We start from the raw sequence: 16,658 nt of genomic DNA, 5'->3' as shown, positions 1-16,658 counted from the left end.
CAGATTCCTCTGGATTTTCTAATGTCAAAACCAGATCATCCGCAAAGGCTTTCAATTTAAATTCTTTTGCACCTACTTTTACACCTCTAATTTCTGATCTTTCTCTCAATCTAATTAAAAGTACCTCCAGGACCGTAATGAATAATAACGGTGAGAGTGGACAGCCTTGCCTGGTACCTTTTGTTATATCAAAATAATCTGTTAACACATTATTTACAATCAGTCTTGCTTTTTGTTCTGAATATATTGCATCAATTCCATTCATAAAAAGACCCCCCACTCTCATCAATTCCAAAGTCTTCTTCATAAACTGCCAAGAAATATTATCAAAAGCTTTTTCTGCATCAATAAACATCAGCACCGCAGGCTTATCGATCCTGGTCTCCAGGTAGTCTATTATATCAATAATATGTCTCACATTGTCTTTCAACTGTCGACCAGGAAGGAATCCTGCTTGATCTTTATGGATTATCTCGTTCAAAATCCCTTTAACTCTGTTTGCTAGAATATCAGCAAAAAGCTTATAGTCATTATTCAACAACGATATTGGTCTGTAGTTCTTGACATCTAGGCCATCTGTATCCTGCTTCGGAATTAATGTTATATATGCCTCTTTCCACGTATTTGGAATCTTCCCTCCTTTTAAAATACTATTCATCACTTCTACCAGTACCGGCGTTAGTTGTCCACTCAAAGTCTTATAATATTTAGCTGAAAGCCCATCAGGTCCTGGGGACTTTCCTTGTTTCATTCTTTTTATGGCATTTTGAATTTCTTGTATCGTCACTAAGGCATTTAATTTCTTCCTTTTATCCTCTGGAATCTGCTTCAATTTATTTTTTTCCAAATATCTATTCGCCTTTCCTTTTTTCTTTTCCAGCTGACACTTAGCATTCTGAGACTATTGAGTGTTCTCAGTCCTCCTTGAGCTGTTTCTGGTTTTGCTTCTTTTTAATAAAGACTTGTGTTTCTGTAAACCTCTGATTTCCCTGGAGCACGCTGATATCACTTGCATGTTCTTCAGTAGCCTTATTTTGGCTCCAATCCTATCCATATTCAGTAGCCTTATTTTGGCTCCAATCCAACCATAGTTCTCTATAGTGATGAAGATGATGATTGATTAGGTTGGATCCAGACAGTGTTATTCACACTTGGGACCACTTGAAACCAATATGTTGGTTAATTTTTCACACTGGTTTTCCTGAAAGGTAAATGCAGATAACTTAGTCTGTTGTTAGTAATAATGTGCAGTTGAAGTTATAGTTTCCCGGCTTTTATGTATGGAAGGAACAATCTTTTTCATGTAGGTTTTTTAAAAAAATAAAACAACAACAACAACTATCTGGCAGAATCTAAAAGCCTTGTTTCCAGAACTGAGGACACTTCCATCCTGTTTAGCAAAAGGATGTCTGTGGGGCAGCATTGTTGCTCAGTCTTTGCAAACTCCACCTTTGATTAAGGAAAGCACAGTTGACGCTAAGAATGCCAGCACTGCAGTTTCCCTGCTCCAATGCCATTTGGCTTGCTGCTTGCACTTCCAACAGATTGACACATAGCCATCTGCTTGATTTTTACAGCTTCAAGTACCAACGCCAACTCAGTTTCCACCACCTCACCTGCTGTCAATATTTCAGCATCAACAGTAGCCAGCATCTCTCAACAGGTATGGTTTCCTCCCATAGAAATAAGCCTGCATCAAACTTTTTTTACTCCATGCTTTTCATTTTTGAATGATAGAAAGCTTTTGTTATTTTTCAGACTGTATGCTTGAATGCTAACAGTGCAATAGTAAGCCATGTTTACTTGGAAGTAGGACACCACTACGTTCAATAAGACTTATTTTGTTTTGTTGTCCCTTTCCCTCTTATTTTTGAATAGGAGTATCCTACATATACAATTCTTGGCCAAAGTCAATACCAGCCATATTACTCCAGTTCAAGCTTTGGAATTGTAGCACCAGCAGACAGCAGCACAGAGAGTCCCACCTTAGCAACAACCACGTATCCTTCTGAAAAACCAAATGCCATGGTGCCTACTCAGACAGCGCAGAGACATTCCTCTGGTAATATGATGGAAAAAGGATAACGATTTCAGATTGCCCCATGTGTTCATGCTGCTTGTATGGAAATGCTTATGTGTGTGCATATTGGGGTGAAACAGTGGAGGACTCGCCTATACCATGAGCTGTGTCTTAGTGCACCTTGGTCTGGTTAATGCACTTGGCTTTTATCGCTGGGAAATTATCTTTTTGCTATTCTACCGATTGCCTTCTGCCCCAACCCTCAGTCCCAGAAGGTCTCAACTTCCACTTTATCTTTTAATTGTTTGCACATCACACCTTTCCCCCAAGGTATACAAGGTGGCATACATATTCTTCATACAGTTATAGAATTGTAGAGATGGAAAGGACCCCAAGGGTCATCTAGTCCAACCCCCTGCAGTGCATCCAGATTCCTGCTTCACACAGTGGTCAGCCAGGCGTCCATGGAAAGCCCATAAGCAGAGCATAAGGGCAAATCACTATTCTGCTTGCGGAACCCAGGAACCAGTTATTCAGAAGCATGCAGCCTCTGATTCTGGGGGTAGCATACAGACACCGTGACTTGCAGGCATTGGTCACCTTCTCCACCACAAATTCGTCTAATCCCCTTTTAAAGCCATCCAAGCGAGTGGCCGTCCGCACATCTTACACCGGTGAATTCCATCAAGTAGCCAATGAATTGCCATCCAGATGTACCAGAGACACATAGGATTGCTCCCTAATAAAGGGGCACCCAGAGCATGAATTAAATCTAAAGGCCTATACAGCTAAAGGCCTATACAGATTGAAACACAGATACTTGAAGGAATACCTATCTCACCTCAACCTGCCTGAACACTTAGGCCACACCTGCAAAGACCCTCTTCTAGCTGGTTTCTCCACCATTTGAAACATGGCGGGTGGGGAGAGATTCACATTTGGGATACTGGTCTGGTGCCTACTGTGACTTTTTAAAACTCATTGATGTTTTGTATCACCTACAAATGTTTCGTATCACCTACAAATGTATCACTCCCAGGTGTGTTATACTGCTGCCTCCTTTGTTGTTTTGGGTGCCATGTTTATTACTCTGCACTGTTCTATTCTTTATGTTACACCAGCTGCTGTAGAAATGCAATGTATTGAGGGTTGGTATATTGAGGCATAAAATAACGAGTCTGTGCTGTCCCTTTTTTCCAGGAGACCCATCTACAAGTCCATCATTGCTGAGAGCGACAGCTAGTAAAGATGTAGAGGAGCAGTCCAGGAAAAACGTGACTGGGAAAAACAGAGGGAAGAGGAAAGCAGACGCTTCTTCACCACAGGATAACGAGCTTGAAGTTAGTGTCCAGCTATTATCACACATTCCCTCCCTCCTTCCCTCCCTAGCTTTAACAGTGTGTTTGGTATTGTAGATCAGTTCAAACTTCTGTGTTTCTAGTCCATAGACCATTGCAAAGCAATATAAAAGTAAGACAGGATAGGTTAGTTGGACACAACTAAACTACAACATATACAAACTTAGAATGCTGAAATTCCTTGGCAAATCACACATTGCCCCTTTAAAAAGAAGTGATTCTTACTCTTAACAAATATTGAAATGGCTAAAATGAAATAAAATAGAAGTTGTACAAATGTAAATGGAAGTATGTAAAACTAAATTACTGCCAATAGAAAATGTGTGGTTTTATCTTGTCTGCTTAGTGGCGGTAAGTAACTTATAGACTCATCCCACTTCAAAATGGTAGCACTAGAAGGACTTGGAAGTCATCTGTGGTGATGAAAGAAACCTCCCAGTAAAGGTACTCTGCTGACCAAGCAAAGGCAGAGGGCAGGCGTCTACTTTTTAGCCAATTGAAAAGCAGCATTCTGCCTGCCAGTCAGAGGAGCTGATGTTCTCCCACACATGTTACCTTCTGCAACTGAAAAGAGCTTTGTAACTTGGTCACACCCCAGCTCACAGTGGTTTACTATGGTAGGCCTCAGCCTCTGACTTCAAGCCCCAGAGTCCTTGACAGTGTCTCTTAATAAACATATTTATACATTCATGATGCAGTGTCATCGATCATCATTCCTGCACAGAAGACACAAAACCCTCACAGGGACATAAGAAAAGCCCTGCTGATTCGGATCAAAGGCCTGTCTAGTTCCGAATACTGTTCTCTCAAAGGCCGACCATTTGCCCCCAAGCAGGACATGAGCACAATAGCCCTCTCCAACAAACTGGGATTCAGAGCCATGCTATCTCCGAAACTGGATGTAATACATAGCCACCATGACTAGTAGCCTTATTCTTCATGAATTTGTCCAATCCCATTTTAAAGGTGTCCAAGTTGGTAGCAAATATTTTACCTTGTGGCAAGTAAGTCCATAGTGTATGTGTTGTGTGAAGCACTTCTTTTTGACTCTGCTGAATCTCCTATTGTAGAGCTTCATTGGGTGATCGCCCCTTGGCAACATTTAAGATTCTTTTTCAAAAGCACTTAATCTATGGTGTCCTCTTTAAGCTTCTAAAATGGAGGTGGGGAGACTTTCTAGGCTAGGCAGTTGAACAAAAGCAACTAACCTCGACTGTTTGTCCTTTCTTCTTCAGCGAGTGTTCCTATGGGACTTGGATGAGACCATCATAATATTTCATTCTCTTCTAACAGGATCATATGCCCAGAAATATGGGAAGGTAACTACTGTTTTTGCTTTTACTGCAAAACTTCTGAATTGTTTGATCTCTTTGCTCTGAGCTAATAAATACTAATTGCAAATCTAGTAAGTGTGCACTCTAGTAGCAGTGAATCAGGGATAGTGCTCAGAAGGAAATATGAGAAACTTTTTATCTGGCCCTGTAACAGAGATGGGATGCCCTTAGATCATGGGTAGGCAAATAAGGCCCGGGGCCAGATCCGGCCCAGTCGCCTTCTAAATCCAACCCGCAGATGGTCCGGGAATCAGCGTTTTTTTACATGCCTTAGATCCACACTCATTTTCTCTCCTTTTTGGTTTCCCTGCTTCAGACTTGGCCTTACTCCTAGGTAAGCCTATGGCTGCAGTCCCATAGACCTGGGAGTAAGTCCCATTGAACTTGCTGGGATTTACATGGACATGCATAAGAGTGCACTGTAGGGTATCTTTCATTGAGTGACAGCTCTGAATACAAGGTGTGACTGAAAAGTTTGGTGAATGGTCACAGAAATCAGACAACGAAATATATTCGAACATACACACCTTATAGGCCTTCAAAGTGGGCCCCCTCTGATACAATGTACCATTGACAACATTTGTAGAACTGTTTGAAACTTCTGGAGAAGTCCTCTTTTCATACTGCTTTCTGTTCCCTCGTCACAGCAGCTTGGGCGTGTGAAATGCTGGAAAATCTGCACCATTTCAGTGCAGATTTCAGTTTTGGAAAAAGAAAGAAATTCAGTGGGGCCGGGTCGGGAGAATATGGAGGGTGGGACAACTCAGTAACCTCAGTAACGATTTCACACGGAATATGCAATTCTTCCGCCATCATTTGGACGGACAAACACCGATCCCACATCAATAACTCATGAACTCTGTTGACATTTGCCGCCGTTCTGCTCGTCGACGGTCTGCCAGACCGAGGGTCATCTTCGATGGCTTGCCACCCTTCATGAAAACACTTAAACCACTCATAACGCTGTCTTTCGAGTTACAGCTTCATCTCCGTACACAATTGTGAGCATTTTGTGGGTTTCCGATGCCAATTGTATGTTCGGATATTTCTCACTGTCTGATTTCTGTGACCATTCACCGATCTTTCTGGTCACACCTTGTGGAATGAGCTTCATGTTCTAAAATATTCCATTTTACTTTAATGCAGTTTAATACTGGCCTCTTTCTCTTTTCCATTCTAACTTCTAGGATCCAACTCTAGTGATTAGCTCTGGTTTGACCATGGAAGAAATGATTTTTGAAGTTGCCGACACACACTTATTTTTCAATGACTTAGAGGTATGTTTTCTCTTCCAAATTCCAGTTTTAATGCATGAACTTTCCAAAGGTTATTGGACTACAGTTCCTATAATGCCTTGCTGCTAGCTATTCTGGCTGGGGCTGCTGGGAGTTGGAGTCTAGCAACATTAGGAGAGTGGCAAGTTCCCTATTGACGGGGCAGACAATAACTGGGCTGGATGGACACAAAGTCTGACTCAGAATCACAGAATTGTAGAGTTGGAAGGGACCCCAAGGGCCATCTAGTCCAACCCCCTGCAACTTGGTATATAAGGAAGCTTCCTAAACTTATTTTTCTCTCATTGCAGGAGTGTGACCAAGTTCATGTGGAAGACGTTGCATCAGATGACAATGGGCAAGATTTAAGGTGATACATTTGTATTGGTTGCTTCCAAGGTCTAAAATGTGGCAACAGAAAGGACCCCTTACAGTGTTTTTATGGGACTTTCAAACAGGTGGCTTTTTGTCCACCCTACCTAGGAAGCAGTCACAATGACTTCCTGCCTCCCCCCCCCTTCACCTGCAACCTGAGACTTTTTAAAAAAAAACCTGGAGGCACCAAGTATTAGAACTGGAACTGCATGCATAACATCTGCTCTACCACTGAGCTGCTGTCTCTCCTTTATAGACCTCTTGAATAGGGGCATTTCTGAAAGCAGCTCAAGAAACAATACTTGCTAACAGAGATTCCAGGGTAACCTGTCCATGAAGAACCCCACATTTCCCCCAGCTATCGGGACTTAAGATTCCAGAGGAAACTGAGCCCAATATATTTATATTTATTTTATTTATTAAATTTGTATACCGCCCTGTGCCTGTAGATCTCAGGGTGGACCTGCCCTGATCTGGTGATAATGATAAGGCCTCCAGTGATCAGACCCTCAGTACACAAAGTCTAATTAGAACTGGTATTCAGGTTTCTGAGCAGCAGATCAGCAGGGAATGGAGCTGAGTATTTTCATGTGCAGGGAGATCTGCTGTGGGTTATGCAAGAGGACTTGAATCATCCACCCAACAAGGATGCAGGTAGAAGTTGCCAGTAGGTGTAATACAAAAACAACATTTTCTGTCTCAGCAACTACAATTTTTCCACGGATGGCTTCAGTGGCTCAGGAAATAACGCCAATCATGGTTCAGCGGGAGTCCAGGGTGGAGTGGATTGGATGAGGAAGCTGGCTTTCCGCTATCGGAAGGTGCGCGAGGTCTATGACAAATACAAAAGCAACGTAGTAGGTGAGTGTGAGCAGCATCCATGTTCCTGCTGCAACCTGAGGGTATAGGCACTATGCTGACGTTGTTAAGCTCTTCCGTGTTGGAGAGGTGGGGCCACAATCAGCCAACCAACCCTGAAAATTGTAGTAACTGGCTTGGTTCACATATAATGCTAAGGGAGGGTTTAGTGTTATGAGGACAAGTTGCACTGAGCCTGGGACTTGCATCCCACTACTCCAGGGCTTCTGTTTTTGATTAACCACAGTTTAGTATGTCATCCAAACACCAAACTCTGATTAATTTTATCTATGGTTTGCTAAACTGATCTGGCCCTTTAAAATATGGTTTGAAGTAGGCTTCTTTCAACAAACAATAGTGAAAATTAACCTCAGTTTGTCAAGTTTGGACAACATAGGTAGCTGTGGTTAATCTAAAACATCAGGGAAAGATTGCAGACTTCTTGTAGTCGTGCACATGGGGGCCCGAGGTTTGCAGCAGCTCATCCTCATAATGCTAAACTGCAGCTTAGCATTTTGTCCAAACTGGATAAACTGGATTGTCTTAACAGTTTGACATCTGAATTGACTGGAACTGAAAGACATATTGAAGGCAAAAGAGATAGCTAATCCATGTCTGTGAAATCCCCCGTTTTATTTTTAAAAAAGTACCTATTCCCACACTGGTGAAATGCCTGAAGAGGGCAATAATAATAATAATAATAATAATAATAATAATAATAATAATAATAATAATAATATATTACTTATACCCCGCTCATCTGGCTGGGTTTCCCCAGTCACTCTGGGTGGCTTCCAACAGAATATTAAAATAATCTATTAAATATTAAAAGTGTCCCTCAGAGACCTTTCACGTTTTTACAATAGGTTATTTATCCCTGTATTTTAGCATAAATGTATCTGTGAGAGGCCAATTAAAAAATGAGTTCCATGAATGGAGAGCAAGATTGTTTTTGTGCAATGTGGAATGTTTTATATGTAACCATTTGCAAACCATCTTGAGCGCAGAAAAACAACCTATAAATTCTAAAATGAATAAATGTTGGGGTTGAAAATGTTTCATTTGACGTTTTTATAATGTCATTTCTGTACTGAAACACTTCCAAATGAAGTGAATCCAGAAATCACAAAGCCTTTGCTCTGATTGCGCCAGTAACATAGGGTTGTATCCAATGTGAGTCATACGCAGATCTATTTAAATTAATGGCTAACTTAGGTCCATTAATTTCAGTGGGTCTTCTCTGAGCAGAACTTAGTTTGGATACAACCCGTTACTTGATATACTTACGTTTCTGCTTTCTGACAAATGTAATTTGTGTGCATTCTGCAGCCCTTCTCGGCCCAGAAAAGAAGGAGGCTTTGCAGAGATTAAGGGAAGACATAGAAATGTTAACAGATTCCTGGTTGGGAACAGCATTAAAGTCCCTGCTGCTCATCCAGTCAAGGTATGGAGATAAGTGTCTGCTCTGCCAGCTGCCGTATTTACAGTTCTAGTGCAGTGTGGTGCATGCTATGCATTTTTACAGTGATTTGTCTTGTATGCTATTGGGTAGAAATATCTTGTCTGAATTATGATGCAACTACAGTGTTTCAGTGGAGATCCTTGTGCCTAGGTACCCAAACACACGGCTGCATTGCCTTTCATTCAATCAAAGACTTAAAGGCCAGGGGAGGTGGGCAAGCGAAATGGGATAATTTGCATCTCATTAAAACTTACAGGAAATATGCATTTGTCAGGTTAGATTATTATTTTTATTGATTGCAATACATGCTACATGCACACAATATTATATTACATGCAGAAGCAGCTCACTGAGTAGAGTGGCGTTGCTACACTTGCTTCCTGGTGGGTGGGTCATTATTGCTTACACAGGAGGAGAGGGGTGAGGTGGGGGGATTAGCACAGTGCAAAAGCACCAGCAGGAGTATTGGATTGGCTCTGCCAGTGCATATGCACTGCTGCCCCCACCCAGCAAGCTGCTTCCTATTATGTGTTTAATAATGTAATCCGTTGATACCTTTTGCCAGTTGCCCCATCATCAGAAGTGAAGGAGGGCAATTTCAGTGCCCTGCTTAGGTCTTCTTCTTCTTCTTCTTCTTCTTCTTCTTCTTCTTCTTCTTCCTCTTCCTCTTCCTCTTCCTCTTCCTCTTCCTCTTCCTCTTCTTCTTCTTTGGCGATCATTGTAGCCGAGTAAGATTGTCTTCCATAAACACGGTTTTAACAATGAGTCCGTAAGTGACTGTGGAGGCCAATTGTGGATCCACACGTCCTTCCACAGTGGGGACATAGGTTTCCGAGTGGGAGTTGATCACGGTGAGGGTTTGCCATGCGTGCCTTCAGCACTATGCTGAAATCAAGTGAAACAGACTGGTATATAAAAATTTAAAAGAAATACACCACACACACATATTTAGATTTAGCTAGATCGAGAGACACACATATAGATATACCCAGTGCTTTTTTCTGGAAAAATGGGTGCCAGTACAAAGCTATGAAGTTGTTACAGTAAGTACCACACTTTTTAACAACAACAAAAGAGGTACTGCATACCCCTAAGTACCCCCTGAAAAAAAAGCACTGGATATACCCATCTAGATATTAAACATGATTTTATCTCTGCATTTTTATGTGCTTAATTTAATTGTTTCAAATGGATCTGTAGTGCATTATCATGCAAACTCTTTGTAATTAATTTGCTGCTTCACAATATTAAAAAAGGGCCCCAGACCATTAAGTCCAGTCGCGGACGACTCTGGGGTTGCGGCGCTCATCTCACTTTAGTGGCAGCACACGGAAACGCCATTTACCTTCTCGTCAGAGCGGTACCTATTTATCTACTTGCACTTTGACGTGCTTTCGACCTGTAGGTTGGCAGGAGCTGGGACTGAACAACAGGAGCTCACCCCGTCGCGGGGATTCGACCTTCTGATCCGCAAGCCCTAGGCTCTGTACGTGTCCCTTTTCACAATATTACCATTTGAATAACTGGAAGCCAAAACCACCCTTAACACTGAACCATTGCAAATGTCAGCCCCAAAGAACAAGGGTCACTTGAAATATGGATGAGAGGTACAAAGAATAACAAATACTGTAATGCAGGCATCCCCAAACTGCGGCCCTCCAGATGTTTTGGCCTGCAACTCCCATGATCCCTAGCTAACAGGACCAGTGGTCGGGGAAGATGGGAATTGTAGTCCAAAACATCTGGAGGGCCAAAGTTTGGGGATGCCTGCTGTAATGCATGAAAGGGGAGGATCCAGTCTTGAGTTTCATGTCATTTCTTGTTCCTTCCATTAGTGCTTGCAAATATGAGCCCGGCAGCATCCCACCTTTTTTCAACTTTGTATAAGCAAGCTCCTCTCCCTGACCCATTTCTCTTGCCACCTTCTAGAAAGAATTGTGTGAATGTTCTGATAACGACTACTCAGCTGGTGCCGGCTCTGGCCAAAGTTCTGCTGTATGGATTAGGTGACGTGTTCCCAATTGAAAATATTTATAGCGCAACAAAAATAGGTAGGTGGTGACATCAAATTCCAACTATCTTTGGCAGTTGTCTTGGGTGGCGGTAGGGAGACGGCCCTTTTGTACAACCTGGGTTTGTACAACCTCCCCTGGAAAGAGGGGGAGACTTCAGTGCATTAAAGCAACCCCTGCAGCACATGTTCTACTTTCTGCGTGACTCCTTAAAATACCTGTGTTGGCTCAAAGCCTTTTGGAGCAAAGCTGTGCTCTCAGATACTGTTACAGTCTTTATAGTGGGTGGATAAACTGGGCTTTAGTACTCCTATCAGCTACATAATTTTATTTATTTATTACAGTTTATTTCTTAAACAAGGTCTCTTAAGTGTCATACAATGTTGATCAATTTGCAAAGGTCATTAGTAGTATTGGCATTTTTATCCTGCCCTTCCACCAAACAGGGCTTCCAGAATGGCTTGCAAAAATCAGTGAGAAGACAGCCCCTGCCTTCTCACTGTCTCACTAAGAGACACAATGCAAAAAGAAAGAACTGGGAGGGAATAGGAAAAAAGCAAGCTCAGGCATTCTAAATTACAGAGATCTTGTAGTGAACAGCAGGAATGGAAACAATTTGGAGACGAGCCAAAGGTTGCTGAGCCTTTCAAGGGAGGAGTGAGATCTGCCATGGTGCTGGGGCCCAGACAGCTGTCCACAGGTACCACATACTGATGCCAGCCCAGCCCCACTGGGGCCTGTACCTTTCCTTTGACCATAAGCACAAGTGTGTTTGTAATCTCTTGACAGGTAAAGAGAGCTGTTTTGAAAGGATTATCTCTCGGTTTGGGAAGAAGGTGACATATGTGGTGATCGGAGATGGGCGTGATGAAGAGATGGCAGCCAAACAGGTGACTGTTGACTACGTTTGTCTTGCAGCACCCTTCCTGAGAAGAGCAGGCTCCCTTTTTGGACCCCCACAATAACCCATTGCTTCCCTTCCTCCTGCAGGCGCTGCCAAATGGCCAGAGCCTGTTTGGCTTAGAGACAACACAGCCATAGCATCCTTGGGCATCCTTTGCCCTCTTTTTTGTTGCGTATATTTCATTTCTCTGTTGGAGGTTGCCTGGGGTGTCTGTGGATGACCCAGCATATCCAAATGGAGATCTTCAGAAGGTGGGAGGGTGGCTCCACAGATGATGATGGTGACGACGACGACGACGACGACGACGACGACGACGACAACAACAACAACAACAACAACAACAACGGTTTTTATTTATAAACAACAACAACAACAACAACAACAACAACAACAACAACAACATTTTTTTATTTATACCCTGCCCATCTGGCTGGGTTTCCCCAGCCACTTTGGGCGGCTCCCAACAGAATATTAAAAACAGGATAAAAGTCAGCTAGTTGTTTATCTCTTTGACATCTGATGGGAGGGCATTCCACAGGGCGGGTGCCACTACTGAGAAGGCCCTCTGCCTGGTTCCCTGTAACCTCACTTCTCGCAGTGAGGGAACCACCAGAAGGCCCTCAGAGCTGGACCTCAGTGTCAAAGGGGATTTCGAACATGCTCCCAGGGAAAGCCTCACCTTCTCTAGGTAGGGTGGCCTAGCTGTACTTTAGCAGCTGCTGTCAACTGTGTGCTTCGCTTCTGAAAATAGCAACATTGGCTGGTTGCCTGTTAACCTTTCCTAACTCTTTTTTCATTTCCTCACGGGTGAGGCCTGCGTTCACTCATCTCCTGCAGAGTACTACCCATTCCTGCAGAGTACTACCCATTCCTCTTTTGTCTTGCAGCACAACATGCCCTTCTGGAGAATCACAAATCACGCCGATCTGGTGTCGCTCCACCAGGCCCTCGAACTGGACTTTCTGTGAGGAGCTGAGCAGCAGGCAGTCCGGCACAGCTCCCGACAGCCCCATCTTGGCAAGAGCAGACTTGGGGACTTCCCTTTTCATCCAGACAAAGCAATGTAGCTAACGGAAGTGTACAGTAGGAGGCGCCACAGCGTCGTTTTCCCCAGGAGAGCCACCCAAGCCTTTCACTGCTGTCTGCGTTTGGGCGACGGGAATTTGAGGAGGAGACCCAAAACAGAGCATCCTGGCTAGGAATCTCCAGCAGTACAGACCTAACCCACTGTGCAACCTTTGGTAGTATAATATTATGCATTTTCTTTAAAAAAAAAAAGGAAAGGAAAAAAACAGTGGGTTGTGGTTTTTCTTTTTTGTTTTTTTTTGTAGAGTACTTTGTCACCTCCAGGCCTCTCTCTCAAGCTTTCAGAACATAAAGAGAAGTGAACTGATTGTTTATTTTTTTACAGAAAGGGGCCCAGAAACATTTCCCTTCCTGCAAAGCCAGAAAGGGCTGTAGATTTTCATGGAAAGGCCACAAAACAATTCTCTGTGTTGAGAGGGTGGAGGAAGTTCTCCCAGTGTCTGCTGGGGTACTGATTATAGGCAGCCATCCCCTCAGTGCCTGACACCAAGAAGGGGTGGCTGGGGCTAGTTCGTCTGAAGAACCTGTCTCTCTGTCTCTCCACTCCCAAACAGCAGCATGACATTTAGATGCAGGTGAGGTCAGATTACCTGAGTGACAGAAAAGGGAAAGACACCATTTCTTCCTTCTTTTTGACAGCTGACTTGCATAAGTAGAAGCAGGATTTCTCAAGAGGCAGCACAGTGTGAAATGATGGGAGCTGCCCAGCCAGCAGAGAAAATCCAGCTAGGAAAACACCTCCTTTGCAAATACTTTAGTGTGATCTGCCAAATTTGCACGCAATATTCCAGCTTGGCAGGAACTGTAGCCTCCTCATTTGCATCAAGCATGCAGTTTTTTCTCTGCAGTTTTTTTGTGCTGGGGGGGGGGGCGAGTTGGGCAGAATGGAGTGTCTGGCAACTTGCAGGTCTGTGAATCATTTCTTTAATTCAGAATAGGAGATAGTTACCATAGTGTCAGGTTCAAGCACTGGCTTAGTGAAAGAGAGTACACCTGTACTCACTTGCAGAGCAGAAAGTGCAAAATGCTAATGGCTATAGGGGTGGAAACCCCCGAAAGTTTCAAGGGGGAACCTCCAACAATTTATTTCATTATTTTTTATTTCAACCATATGCCACTTAATATTCAGAATTCCAAAATGGGTTGCTGAAGCTAGGGACCCTGCCAAGTTCATTGCTTCTGGCTTTGACAGGTGCAGATGCATTTGTTTTTTAGTCCCAGTCAAAGACTCATCTCCCAAGAAAAGTCCCCATTGCATTTGGTACCGTGCAGTACCTACTGCTGATCACCCACCAGACAGTGCTTTATCTGCATACTCCTTAAATAGTAAGGCAGGCACCGTAGGGACTCATAGTTCCATTCATACCAGCAGGCGGAGAATAAGTTCTTGCTAGGTAGGCAGCATTGTGTTTTCTTTCCCTGCAAGAACATAGTGTATACTAGATGGGTAGATTTTGCAAAGGAACATACACCACAGAAAAAGCCGTACAGGGTGCCAGAAAGCTGCTGTTTCCTGATGTTTATTGCAAGCTTACAGAAGGCAACATAACAGTATTTTTTGGGATGAAAATGCATCCCACTCCCTCAGAAAGGAAACTCACTTCTAAAGAAGACCCTGTTCTTGTAATTCCAGCTTTCTGCGAATTTTTTACTCCTTTGTGAAGGCCAGAAAGGTCACTAGCCGAGCAGCCGTTTCTGATTCATCTCCTACTGAATCGGTGTGGGCTGTGCTTGACTTTGGAATCAACTCTGTGCCTTAACTTCCATTACAACTCTTGGATATGTCAGCAACTGTGTAGAGGAATACCTTGCCCGGCCCCCATTTAATTTAACGATAGTGTTTGCAGAAAGTGTAGTGGGCAGGGATTTGTTAAGCCACCAGGAAACTGACCGCTGTTGCCCTGAGTTTTGTTTTACTTGGCGAAACTGTTTCGAATGCCTTCAAGATTTCAGAAGACCTTTGGCTGACGTGTGTGAAGCTTTGTTTTTGCATCAGATATCAATATTTATATAGTGTCCTCTCTGATGTTTCCTAACCCACTCAGGGGATGGTACATTTTCTGTGTTAACGTTAATAAAGATTGTCCTGGCTCTTGTTATCATTGAACTCACTGGCTGCGTTTCTCTTGGGTCTTCATACAGTATTTGGAAACTGGCTCCTTGTCCCTTCCTACTCTTTCTCACTGTTCAGCATTCAAGCATCAGCCAGTTCCCTTCTAATGCAATCGTGGGCTCTCCGCATCCTTTACGTCCCTGCAGTGAGCTTGGGCGTCTTGTGTTCTCAGCTGCAATTCTGCCTGTGTTTCCATTGCAGTCTGAATCCCACCAAGCACCAGAGGCAACTGCATGCGCTGGTGTAGATAAGAAATGCTAATTCACCCTCAGAGTCCTGCAGGTGTCCAGAATTGGCATCAGCTGTGCTTATGGTTATGATTAGAAGGCATTAACGGTTGTCGGTTTCCTCAAGCATCATGTTCTGTGTAATGGGAACTGTCCTTGTGAACTGGAAAAATAAAGTCTTTATTTTCTATATAAAAAAACCGTTGTTCTATTCCTGCTTTCTGAAAACTCGATCCAAGCTCACACTCGGTGCAAGGAAAATTGGTGTGTGTGGATTCATATGTATTGAGACTTTTTACCTCACATGCAAGCTGCAAGCCTTGTTAATTATAAGCCATACTGTTTATATAGCCAGACGCCCAAGAGATATTTTTTTTGTGCCCTTCCAAAATTTTGTCATTCCTTTTTAGAAAGGGGGGAAAACTCCCCTATGCTCCCTACCCCCCCCCCCCCATTTCCCCATACTGGTTTTATGGTTCCCCCCACTTTGATGCCATGATCCTCCAAAACATTTTCCACTTGAAGGGAAGGCTTTAAAACATTTTTATTGACACTGATAAGTGCCCTCCCCCAATATTTTCTTCCTATTTTTAAATTTTATTTAATGACAGACCCCATAGGTAATACTATGATGCCAAAAGATTGTTTGTGGGTCCCCAAAATTTGACCTTATCCTCTCGCTTTTTTTACTGACCACCCCCCTGCTGTGATTCCATAATAAGCTCTTTGTGTCACCTAACCCTCACCTCAACAACCTTTATTTTTAAAAGGCTAAGTTGGCCACTTTGACATGCCCCACCCCCAGCTTATCCCTGGATCAATGTGGCCCTTAGCTCAAATGTTTGTGGCCTGTACTGCCTGCAATTTGCTCAAAACAGTGTGCATCATGGACGGGTAATGTGTGGCCCTCCATATATTGCCAGACTACAGCTCCTATCATCCCTATTGACCATCCTGGCTGGAGCTGATGGGAGTTGGGGGGGTCCAACAACAGCATCTGGAGGGCCACCAGTTCCCCACATCCCCTTGGTGAGACGTGGCTCCTGTTACATGCATATGCTCTGGGTAGTTTTAATGCAAGGGACAGCCCAAGGAAAGCATGGCTGGCAGACAGAGCCCTTGGGTCAGAGCTCTTATCTGCCGCGATGCAGAGACCTGCGAGCCCAGAGAAACGGCTGCCACCAGTATGACATGGAGGAGGCTGATAATCCCGAAATACGAAGCACAGCCAGACTAGTGGGGCTCACAATCAAAACGTAAGGAACTCCTAATCTTGTCAGTCCATAGCCTCATAGCAAAGTTGCATTGCATTTTTTTAGCAATTAGTCACGCCAAGCCAACATGTCTCCCCGCCTCTAAAATATTTAGAGCAGTGGTTTAAAATTCCTTTGAAGGAGAGCTGCTCTACCCTGAGAAATGAGCACAGGTGACCCGGCTTCAAAGGAAAAGGAGTGTTCCCAGTAATGCCATGTAGATGCCATGTGCTGCGCCCACTAACCAACGTGTATTATTTCAACATTGACACTTTTCAGGGAGGAGCTTGGGAGTACTTTCTATCTCTGCATCTGCCTGCCCATTTCCTGAGATTGTTGGGAGATTCTTCATCAGATGCCCTCACTGAACTGAGGTGCTGCG

The 16,658-nt window shown here is 43.5% G+C and overlaps 1 protein-coding gene across 12 annotated transcripts in view; it reads left to right on the top strand.

Annotated features, from left to right (window-relative positions):
• EYA3 (EYA transcriptional coactivator and phosphatase 3) overlaps window positions 1-14,782 on the top strand; it is a 56,370-nt gene extending 41,588 nt beyond the window's left edge. For all 12 annotated transcript variants that reach the window (XM_088671106.1, XM_035116871.3, XM_088671110.1 and 9 more), the window contains 11 exons: window positions 1,578-1,663; window positions 1,879-2,062; window positions 3,221-3,360; window positions 4,614-4,697; window positions 5,900-5,989; window positions 6,298-6,356; window positions 7,065-7,222; window positions 8,549-8,663; window positions 10,611-10,732; window positions 11,483-11,583; window positions 12,485-14,782. In XM_088671106.1, coding sequence (XP_088527232.1) covers window positions 1,578-1,663; window positions 1,879-2,062; window positions 3,221-3,360; window positions 4,614-4,697; window positions 5,900-5,989; window positions 6,298-6,356; window positions 7,065-7,222; window positions 8,549-8,663; window positions 10,611-10,732; window positions 11,483-11,583; window positions 12,485-12,565 — 1,220 coding nt within the window. In that variant the 3' untranslated portion in view covers window positions 12,566-14,782. The remainder of the gene's footprint in view (window positions 1-1,577; window positions 1,664-1,878; window positions 2,063-3,220; window positions 3,361-4,613; window positions 4,698-5,899; window positions 5,990-6,297; window positions 6,357-7,064; window positions 7,223-8,548; window positions 8,664-10,610; window positions 10,733-11,482; window positions 11,584-12,484) is intronic.
• The last annotated feature ends 1,876 nt before the right edge of the window (window positions 14,783-16,658 follow it).

Source organism: Zootoca vivipara, chromosome 6 (genome assembly GCF_965207765.1).
Source record: "Zootoca vivipara chromosome 6, rZooViv2.hap1.1, whole genome shotgun sequence".
NCBI lineage: Eukaryota > Metazoa > Chordata > Lepidosauria > Squamata > Lacertidae > Zootoca > Zootoca vivipara.
Note: the sequence above shows the minus strand (reverse complement) of the source record. Positions and strands in the feature narration are given on the sequence as shown.